This window comes from Gymnoscopelus microlampas (genome assembly GCF_963454915.1).
Source record: "Gymnoscopelus microlampas genome assembly, chromosome: 8".
NCBI lineage: Eukaryota > Metazoa > Chordata > Actinopteri > Myctophiformes > Myctophidae > Gymnoscopelus > Gymnoscopelus microlampas.
Genome location: NC_139945.1, coordinates 16881427 through 16892764, shown reverse-complemented (window position 1 = coordinate 16892764; position 11338 = coordinate 16881427). Strand labels below are relative to the sequence as shown.

At 40.0% G+C, this 11338-nt stretch overlaps 2 protein-coding genes across 2 annotated transcripts in view; both read right to left on the bottom strand.

Moving 5' to 3' along the window:
- The window catches only part of clns1a (chloride channel, nucleotide-sensitive, 1A), a gene marked incomplete at both ends in the record, with an annotated part of 192086 nt that overhangs the window by 135037 nt on the left and 45711 nt on the right, over positions 1 to 11338 (bottom strand). The gene's annotated exons all lie outside the window — the stretch shown is intronic.
- The window catches only part of LOC311049871 (uncharacterized protein), a 25741-nt gene continuing 15492 nt past the window's right edge, over positions 1090 to 11338 (bottom strand). Inside the window, exons 2-11 of the mRNA XM_084063769.1 lie at positions 9176 to 9349; positions 7449 to 7501; positions 7089 to 7201; positions 5993 to 6116; positions 5098 to 5241; positions 4790 to 4914; positions 4583 to 4694; positions 4284 to 4485; positions 1662 to 2006; positions 1090 to 1462 (exon numbers count right to left, since the gene is read on the bottom strand). Of these exons, the coding sequence (XP_083919895.1) occupies positions 1324 to 1462; positions 1662 to 2006; positions 4284 to 4485; positions 4583 to 4694; positions 4790 to 4914; positions 5098 to 5241; positions 5993 to 6116; positions 7089 to 7201; positions 7449 to 7501; positions 9176 to 9294 (1476 nt within the window). The 5' untranslated portion in view covers positions 9295 to 9349 and the 3' untranslated portion in view covers positions 1090 to 1323. The remainder of the gene's footprint in view (positions 1463 to 1661; positions 2007 to 4283; positions 4486 to 4582; positions 4695 to 4789; positions 4915 to 5097; positions 5242 to 5992; positions 6117 to 7088; positions 7202 to 7448; positions 7502 to 9175; positions 9350 to 11338) is intronic.

The window sequence follows — 11338 nt, the reverse complement described above, 5'->3', positions numbered from 1 at the left end:
ATAGGAGCCAATGATATTAAAGGCATTGACGGCAAGATAAGATAAACAAACACCGCGCCTCCAGCAGTTCGTTTCCCCGACCACCAGGGGGTGACACAGAGGGACTTCCATAGAGTTAGGGGACTTCTGAAGGGGCCATGCCGAAAATAGGTTGCTTTATTCGGATCCAATGCGTGTTACTGCCCGCCCCTGCTGGTTCTCTGAATTTTTTTTTTTAAATCTTTCATGATAAATTGACCACATATATGAAGTTAAACAACTCAATTCTATCCAAACGCTATCTTAAAAGTAAATTCTGTGCCTCAAAAACGAAGTTTGAGAGCGTTTTAAAACCGACAGTAAAAAGTTGACACGGACGCGCACGGACGTGCACATGCGTGCGTTAATTTACGCCCCGGACAAACATAAACAGTAGGGAAAATACGGATTTCAGAAAGAGGACTGTGTTTTAATGCAGGAAAACACCCCAGCATCATTATATAGTGGCTGATAGAGGGGGGAAAATGCTAAATATATATATATATATATATATTTTTTTTTTTTAAATCTATAGGCTTAATGTTGCCTAGAATCCCTTTAACGGTAATAAAGAGTTTATATTTGTTTCATGAATAATGTTTCATTGTATGTAGGCCTATATGTTATTTATTTATTAACACTTTATATACTGATAGATGGAATGAAACACACTCATTAGAGCATTAAACTGCATTGCACAATCACGTAACCTCAAGTACGAGCGTTTTAAAACCGACAATAAAAAGTTGACACGGACGCGCACGGACGTGCACATGCGTGCGTTAATTTACGCCCCGGACAAACATAAACAGTAGGGAAAATACGGATTTCAGAAAGAGGACTGTGTTTTAATGCAGGAAAACACCTCAGCATCATTATATAGTGGCTGATAGAGGGGGGAAAATGCAAAATATATATATATATATATATATATATATATATATATATATATATATATATATATTTTTTTTAAATCTATAGGCTTAATGTTGCCTAGAATCCCTTTAACGGTAATAAAGAGTTTATATTTGTTTCATGAATAATGTTTCATTGTATGTAGGCCTATATGTTATTTATTTATTAACACTTTATATACTGATAGATGGAATGAAACACACTCATTAGAGCATTAAACTGCATTGCACAATCACGTAACCTCAAGTACAAGTCCTCTGTAGATTGCCCAGTTTAACAAGGCTTAGTTTGGGCTTTTGCATCCGTTTGAAGGGTGCAACCTTTGTAGGCCATGCACCATCCTTTTGAAGGATGCAGCCCCGGAATTGGGACACAGCTATTCCCTCCTTGCTACTCGGTATGGTCCAGTGGTATGAGTCCAGTCTGTCTGAGGACAGTGTTAACAGCAGGGATGAGACGTGGGCTGTAGTTTAGCAGTCGGCCATCATACACCATCTGGTCTGCTGTCAAATTGGTCAAATATGGAGCTCTAGAGAAGAGATGGAACATACTGTAGTTACAAATCATAATAAACTCTTTAACTTCTATACTGCTACCACTTATACGCTCTCCCTTGTGAGACACCATCAACCACTTCTGTCTGCACTTTTGGTCTTCACACATACTTCACAATGTGTGAAGTACATTTATATACAGAACACGTGTACAAACCCATCTTTCTTCCTTACCTAGTATGATACAACTTTGCCACGTTGTTGTCGACCCAAACACAACCCTTCTTAGAGTCCAGCAGGCCGTGGACGGTGGCTCTGAACACAGCCCTGGGGTTGACGATGATCTTATAGTTGTTGAAACTGGGAGGTTTGTGTGAAACAGGTGGTTCATGGAACAGGTGTGCCAGGATGTTGACCCCAGATATTCCCTGCCACTCTGGGCAGCATCCGGCAAGATGCTCATGAGGTTGGGAGGTGGGAGGAGGACGTGAGACAGTGGAAGGAAACACGTTGTTCTCAAAATTGTAACCGAAGTCTGCACCGTATTTCTGCTCCAGCAGTGGAAGGAGCTCTGGCAAACTGGTAACAAAAAATGATTATGTTTAGGGAATGAATGACTCTGGGAACCCATCGCCAAATAAAAAGGAAAAAGCGTCCTCTGCTGTTTTTTACTCTTTCACTTGGCTCTGGGAGGAGCTCAATGTAGCACCCGTGCGCAAGGAAACCGGGGTCTTTGGTCTACCCTCAGCGATCCACTTCCGGTGGTGCGCTTATGTTTTCATTCCCACTAACAATATTTCTACACGGAACACTAACACCACTTCTCCCAGAGAACATGGATCGTTTTGGTTATAAGCCCACTTGTTTCTATGATGAAAGAGCAAGTTAAAATGTGAATATCTTTCCGTGGTTTTGTCTGCTCCGAGGACGCTATTGTTAAATGAGTTTCGGTTTGTTTTCAGTGGGAGCGAGAGCACAGACAGTAAATCCCGCCCACTACATTTGATTGGGTAAAGCGCGGCCTGCTTCCTGATCGGAGGGCACGCCCACCTGTAGGCCAGTGCGTACACGTTATGACGAACCCCCCCGACAGATTCAAGCGGAGAGCAGAATCTGTTCTTGAGAGATTAGGAATGAATTGAATGTTACTCTCTAACGGTTGGTCTCCGTACAACAAGTATCTGTTTGCAAACATGTTGTCTGAAGTGAGTCTCCTCCTGGCACTCCTCCAGTTGGTGAGAGAAATTTTCTTTTTAAGCTACAAACTGGTTCTTATTTTAATGAATAGATGGAATACACTTGCCGTTGATGGCTCTATTCATACGATGCTTCCTGAATTAGCCACGCAGCATGTTAAGCTAAATCAGGGAATACAACGCAGAACCCCCATGAGTATATAAGAGCAGGACCAAAGCAAGACAATGAATTGCAGTTTAACTTTACAGCCATGCAAGAATCTGAACTTTATAGTCATGCAAGAATCTGAACTAGAAAAGTGGAGGCTGGGGGTTTAGGCAAAGCTTGTGTGTGGTAGTAATGGAGTAGTAGATCCAGTATAGACCATAGCAGATTAGAAAGCCCATACATTTTTCCTATAGAGACTTCCGAAAATATTTATATTAACTTTCTATCTGTGGAACCACAAATTGGCCGCCACTGCTATGCCCTATTGGAGGAAGCCATATTTAAATGGTCCACCTTGTTGTGAGAATGGGCTGTGATTGGTGTATAGAAAATAGTGGCTGATTCAAACAGTAGACTGACAGATTATTACACTTGGGTGTATGACTATGATTCTTCTATATTAAGGATATATTAGGTATATCATTTTCAGGAAGGTAATCTCAGTGTACAACCCAAAGTTTGTGTCTGGGTAGCTCAGTCGGTATAGCTTTCTCCTTTGGACCACAAGGTACTCAGCGTCTGAGTAACATGGGTGTGTCATGTCCTCTGGTAAGTTCTGGGAGCTGATGATAGGTGTGTCTCCCAGAGGTCTAGCCAAGCCCCCAGAACCGCGATAGAACAGTGCTGTCGTCTGGTGGTCAAATCTGAGATTGTAATACTTCCGCATTTAAAACGCTACCGCGCGTGCTTCTATCGTCTCAAACGCTAGTGCTCTGCTCTAGGAAGTAGAGATACTTCCGGGTGCTTCATGCTCTGGTGTGCAACTTTCATTGAAATGTATTGGTGGGGGCGGGGCAGTATAGATAAATATCGTTGCTGTCGGGCAGAAACCAGCTAACTCAATTTTTCCGCTTTTGCATTTTTTTTCCATAAATCAGTGCTATTGAACACCCTTTACGTCTGTGTGTTGTTAAAAAAATATTGAACCAATGAAAAGTATTAAATGCTTCTGACAAAACCAACTCCAACTCCATTGGATCCTCAAACTTTCTGCTAAGTCCACCAAAGGGGAGTGGAGTAAGCTGGTTTTGCTGACTCCAGGCTCCACCCCCTTTTGACCTCCAACCTCATTGTGAGCTTGGAGGTCCATTTAGCTGTTCTTATCAATGATGAACAAAACCTCCTAACAACACTTTTTGTTTTGTTTTAGTCATTTCCTGAAAATGTTTCATTTTGGAGTTAGCTGGTTTCTGCCCGAAAGCAGAGATACATTATAACTCTATGGGTCTAGCGCATTGTGACGGGGATAGACTCCTGCATTTTCGGTTGATACCGACAATAAGCCTCTCCGACCGACTCTACTAAAGTTCAACATCACTTTAACTTTCTTTATCGGTCAGAAACTCAATCATTTGTTTCCGTCTGTCTGTTGACCAGTTGGTTTATCATTTCATACACTATTCGAATAATGGAAAATTAACAATGTATTTTCAGGATATAAACACAATATACCTGTCCACTTGTTGAGGCACTATGAGCTCATCTATGTCATGCAGGGCGATGTACTGTGTCTGGTACATGTATCTGTAGACACAATCATTCAGAGCAGGGATCTGGCCATAGTAATGCATCTGACCAGGACTGAGTTTAGCATTCCAGCCAGCAGACACGTTCAGGTGACTGGACATAGACCAAGGAATCACCTCCACCAGACCTTGGAGGGAGACGGAGAGAAATAATTCCTTTTTGTAACTTAAAATAGGACAGGATCCCCCTGTCTTCACTGAATCAGGTTGAAAACGCATGTTTACCTGTGTGCGTGTAGTAGTCCAGAATCCTCTGTGTATCTGGGCTACAGCTGGTCTTATAGATGACCACTCTGGTCACCCCCAGTAGTCTAAACATCTCTATACTCTGGATCAGCTGAAAGGTTCAACACACACTGTAAATGACTCACAAGGGTCACCTAAACGTTGACAATGCAGTTACTGAATATGTTGGGTGTTTAAGACCAGTACCTGCAGCACATTGGTGAAATTAAACATGGTAGAGAGGCAGACGGTGAAATTGTGAGGAAAAAATGCACTTCTCTTCTCCTGGTTCAACAGCTCCACAAACACTGGCTGCTGCTCTTCAATTATGACTGAGAGGACAGACAAAAAAATCCACTTGTGTCAATAGGCTGCTTTTGCTGACAGCTTAATCTTTAAAGACCAATTCATAATATTTCATGTTTAATACTGTTGGGTTTTCAACTGAATCAAGTGTTAAAATGCGTCACATTGACAATTCATTTTGTTCACTTGAAGTAGGCCTACTTTTGTACCGTCTTTGCCAGTAGAAGTCACAGCGACGTGAGAGGGGGCCCCACAGCCCACAGGGAGGGGACACAGGATATCCACTGTTCCGTACTCAAAGCCGAAATGGTCCGAGTGAAAGCTGCTGTCACCCACAGAAATGTGATACTGACCTAGCATGAATGAATTAATGAATACATTTATTTGATGATTAAAAATGATAGCCTACAACACTGCACTGCAGTCATTGCATACATTAGTATGTAAGTTGCCTACCAAAGGCACCCCCATACCTTCAAGGCCTGATCTAACTCAACAAGGCTTCCCGCTCACTTAGTTCAGCTAACACAGGAATGTTGCACAAGCCTTTCCTAAAAGGGTTAGCGTTAGGGTTTGGAATAAACTCCCCCACCTTACCCCCAAGCACTTCACTCTCCCTGTACCCCTTCTTGTCACCTTTTCTTTCAAATGATGCTAGCAATTGACCAAGATGTGGATACTATGCAGACATGTCTTGGTCACTGAAACTCATGTTTCAGCATGTTCTTTAGACAGATGCTAGGTTCATTGTTAACCTGGTATTCAGGTTTATTTGAGACACTACACTGTTCTCTCTGCGCTCTTTATGTGATTATTTACCTTGTTTATTGACTATACTGGTACATGAGACTTACGGTATATAGAGCTTTACAAGATACCCAAAGTCGCTTTACAAAGAAAAAAAAACTAAAACACATTATCAAAACAAAAGAACTAGTAAGGGCTAAAACAAATCAATACAACTTAAACAGTCATAAAGGCACTGTATAGGGGAAGTAGATTGAATAGGGAAGGCAAGTCTGAAGTTTTTGGTTTTGTGGGCGGTGGGACAAGAGGGAGGGAGCAGCAATGGGAACCTTTTCTATAAGGCCACTTTAAACGTACTCTGTAGAGAACTCGATTTCTGGATTGTACGCTGATTATTCCATTCCCATTGTGTTTCTTGGCATGAGAGGATGCAATGATAGGCCACCGCTTCTGTCCGCTGTGCCACAGCAATGACACGGACCTGAGAGGATGAGGGAGAAAGAAATGAACACATTTTGCTCAGTGGTGTCCAATCATGTGCTTCCAAGCTTTCATCCCAGCCAAACATTAAAGGGATTCTAGGCAACTTCAGAGATCAAAAAAAGGAAAAAACTGGTGTCAAACAGTTAGTACCGTTGACTGACAACCCTTTCAGCCAATCAGCAGTACATTCTCCTTCAGACAATCAGCAGCTCATTTTCCCCAGCACCAGCTAACATGATGCAAGGAAGGGGCTATGCCGAAAACAGGTTGCTTTATTCGGATACATACGTGTCACTGCCCGCCCCTGCCGGTTCTCTGATTTTTTATTTTTAAATAGGCTCTGTCATGATTAATTGACCACATATATGAAGTTAAACAACTAAATTCTATCCAAACGCTATCTTAAAAGTAAATTCCGTGCCTCAAAAAATAAGTTTGAGAGCGTTTTAAAGTTTTAAAACCGAAAGTAAAAACACCGCAGAGAAAACAATCGCTGCCGTTCCATTTTTGGCGGCTGCACTCGGTTCCATTCGGTTTCACTATAACTCGCCACACGGACACGGACGCGCATGGACGCGCACATGAGTGCGTTTCATTTACGTCCCGGACAGAGCTGGATACCTGGATGTCAAAACATAAATAGTAGGGAAAATACCGATTTCAGAAAGAGGACTGTGTTTCAATGCAGGAAAACACCCCAGCATCATTACATAGCGGCTGATAGGGGGGAAAAAAATTCAAAAAATATATATATATAAATATTTTTAAATTTAGGCTTCAAGTTACCTAGAATCCCTTTAAACCAGCTGACTGCAGTCATTGGACTGGTCAGAGGTGATTTTTAGCCAAATCAGCTGAACGAAAACCTGCACACTTTTGGTGTTTAGAACATGATTAATCTTAGGAGGAGGACTGCATTTGCGTCAAAGAATATATTTAATAAAAAAAAACATTTATCTAGCCTGCTGACCTTTTGTGTTGATGTTCGGTGCTCCATGTATGCCGACAGTAGCAGTGTATGTGTCCCATTGACCGCCACTAGGGCCACCTTTTCTGCATGTGGGTGTGCATTGAACTTTAACCCTGCAAAAATATATTATAGCTTTCACATCTTTTCTAGCTAGACGTACTTTATTCTTCCTTCGGAAATCAGTCGTGTGTGTGTGTGTGTGTGTGTGTGTGTGTGTGTGTTTGGACAAATTACTGTATGTTGCCTGCAAATAGAACACATGTTGATATCCCTACAACTGCTGTTCTCCAAACTCCAAAACAGTTTATATCAATTAGATTCAACATGCGGACCTATCACACATAGAAACAATGACATCACCTGGTTGTTGAAGTAACGTTGGGTTCTGGCCCTGGAAGGTAGATCTAGGAGGGCTGTACAGTAGGTCCAATGAGAACGTGTGTGAGTTAATTTGTCTCTTTATAGCGTGGCTGAAGGCCAAGCTATCTAAAACAAGCTTTTTCTGTATGTATGTCCCCTCAAATGTTGACCAATCACAGCTCATGTTCCTACATGCATGATGAAAACAGAACCACCTATGATATCTTGACATATCAACCTAGCAATTACATGCTCATTCTCGATTAGGTAAGCCACCTATGACGTAAGTCACTCACTTTATGCGTCGAAGCCCTGAATTTGACGATGACCTGTTACTGTTGAACGTTGAGTAGAGACAGATAAAGAAAGCCAGGAAGGAAGCTATGGATTCACGGCTTTCTAACATTTAAAGAGGTATTTGAACATATTCGTCACCAAAAAAAGAATAGTCTATTTATTTATCGACTGTCCCCTCTCCGCTCTCCGCTGCTGCGTCATCATGGAGACGACTCATCTCTGTAATGCACATTATATATTCTTGTTAATAAGAATATTATATATTACTCGTATATATTCTTGTTAGTAATAATAATGAAATACCCAAAGTGGTAGCACTTTACTTAAAGGTTGGGTCTATAATGCATTATAATCACATTTATTATGCATTATAATGCGCTTATAAGGCATTATAATACTCTTTATAAATGTTTATATTCATGCATAACAACTTATAACTATAATTAGCACCTTGTAACTAAGGGCAATCGGGCCTTCGCCGTCTGAGCTCCCAGGCTCTGGAATGCTCTACCTGAGACAATTTGCCTCACTGATTCCCTTATATAATTTAAATCTCTATTAAAAACGTACATGTTCCAGAAAGCATTCCTGTAAAGAACTTTTTCTTTGTTTCATTACCTTTGCTCATGGTTATTTCTTGTTTCATTAATATTCATGGTTATTTCTTGTTTCATTTCTATTATCTCCTTTAATTTTTATTGTTTAGTTTCTTTGTGAAATTCTTGTTTTCTGTGTATTTTGTTTCTGTCCTATGTTTGTGCAGCACTTTGTGACTCATGTCTAGGGAAGTGCTATATACAGTAAATAAAGTTATTATTATTATATTTATTATTGTTATTATTATAAAAGGTTTATGAAGTATTATAAGTGCTGGTCATAATACTTCATAAACCTATAAAGCATTATAAGCTCAGCGGAACAGCATACAGTATTATAACTACCACGTAACACTTTACTTAAAGGTCATGTCTATAATGCATTATAATTGCATTTATAATGCATTATAATGCATTTATAAGACTTCATAACACTCATTATATGTTTATTAGTCTAGTAGTTATAATGTGCTGTTCCACTGAGCTTATAATGCATTATGGCCAGTACTTCATAAACCTTGTTATAAGTTGTCATATTAATATTATTATTATTATAAACATTTATAGGGAGTGTTACAATGCCTTATGAAATCATTACAATGCATCATAAATATGCTTATAATGCATTATAGACCAGTATACATACTGTATACAGTACAGTATACCTTTTAAGACCAACATCATGGAGCACACATTATAGATTTGGTTATTATACAACATGTTTGCACTGGGTGCAAGATAGGGCCCTGGGTCTTGTTGTTTACATAATTGATATATTGCAATATGGTATATTATGATTTGCATATTGTGTACAATCAGACGTGTTTGACATACCTGTATTTCCAAAGCAGCAGGGTGAGAGAGAGAATGGTGATGACAAGACTCAGGTACGTCAACCGCTTCAGTTTCCTCAGTTTAGGTTGATGGTGATGCTGCCATGCCAAAGGCGTCATGACTGCGTCCGATTGGCTGCTGTCCCCACATGCAGATAGACCTTTTATTACGAGACTAAAAATAAGATTGGAATAAAACAAAATTCGATCAAAAAATGAGGCATTCTATGAATGAGATCCAAATGTGTACCAATCCCATTCTCCTTGAATGAAACACTAACTTTGAATAAAGAACTGGTCGAGTGTGACTAGGCGTATTCAGAGGTGGACGAACTCCTGGCCAAATTTACTCCACTACGAGTAAAAGTAGCTCAGTCAAAAGTCATTGCTTTTAAATATACTTAAAGGGATAGTTCACCCAAAGAAATCTTTTTTTCTATCGATTAGTCACCCCATAGAGACTTGAATTCATGGATATTTATTTGTTTTTGTCACATTCCTAAGCCAATAATTTGATGACCAAGTCTCCATAGGGTGACTAATCGATAGAAAAAAAGTAATTTTGGGGGTGAACTATCCCTTTTCAAAGGTAAAAAGTATTCAAAAGTACATGCTTTGAAAAATACTTAAAGTACAAGTAAAAGTAAAATGACATGCTTTTAAAAATACTTAAAGTACAAGCACAAGTAAAAGTAGAAGTATATTTCTTAATGTTTATATCAATGAATTGCTGTAATGTTTTCACAATAAATGTATAGGACCTTGTAACTCTTGCTTGTAGAACCACTACGTTATACAAAGCCTGCAGAAACACCTATACAAACATAGAAATTACTGAGGAACCAGAACTAAATACTTTTACTCCTATACACCCATAAAAGATGTAACAAAGCGGAAGGGGAAGCCGGAAACATGGTGTGAGAGCAGAAGTGTGGCCTTCCCTAAAATTGCATTTTACTGGTACTTTACAGCCTTCCTAGAAATGTTTTTATTTTATATTTATTTACCCAGGGTAGTAGCTCAGCACAAGTGCTCATTTTCAGCAACGCCCTGCACATAGAAACACACAGACAGACAGACACATTAAAACCTGGGAGATGACTAGTCCAACCACAGTCTTATGCTGTTGGCCACTAAGCAGCTCCACTGGAGCAGTTGGGGTTCAGTGCCTTGCTCAAGGGCACTTCAGCGGTGTTGGGGAAGTGGTGAACATTCACTTCCCCAACCAGATTTTTCCTGCCGGTCCGGGGATTAGAACCGGCAACCTTCCGGCAACGAGGGCGCTCCTCTAACCTTTAGGCCACCACTGCCCAAAATGTACTTGAGTAAAAGTAAAATATTTGTCTTGGGAATGTACTCAAGTAAGAGTAATAAGTATAAAAAAAAATCTAATACTCAAGTAAAGTACAGATCCTCAGAATCTGTACTTAAGTACAGTACTCAAGTACATTTACTCTGTTACTGTCCACCACTGGGTGTATTTGAATACAGTTTTGAAAATCCAAGTAATACACCTGCCATTTGACATGAAAGGTGTGTGTGTGTGAACATACAGTGTTACATACAGTACCTTGTGAACATTATTATCTGAACATGTGACCTGAAGTCACACCTACTGTACTGTATGTTGTGGACCAATGCTCTTTAAAAATCAAAGGTGCAAAGGTTTGTATAGCAAATACAGAAAGACAGACAGTTCAGTTGTCATAGCAGCACAAAACAAACATAAACGTATGGATAGAGAACAAGTACAGAATAATAAGTAACACTAGTAAAAATAGGATAAAAACATAATATGCTTCATGCTGCGTTCACACTGCCAGACACAAAAGATACAAAGTGTCACAGAGGGCAGCACGGCCTGTGCCCTGTAGAGACTAACATGGACAATGCACACACACTCATCTGATTACACAGCTGATTCTAATTAATCATCGCTGTCCAGCTTGGAAGTGACTGTTTGGGAGAGTACTGTAGCTGCCTGTGTGAACCAGCATAATATATCTATATCTATATATATAATTTAGTCCCCACTCCTTGGGGCGTTTCTTTGTCACTGTATGTCTGTGTGTGTGTGTGTGTGTGTGTGTGTGTGTGTGTGTGTATGTATATATATATATATATGTGTGTGTGTGTGTGTGTGTGTGTGTGTGTGTGTGTGTGT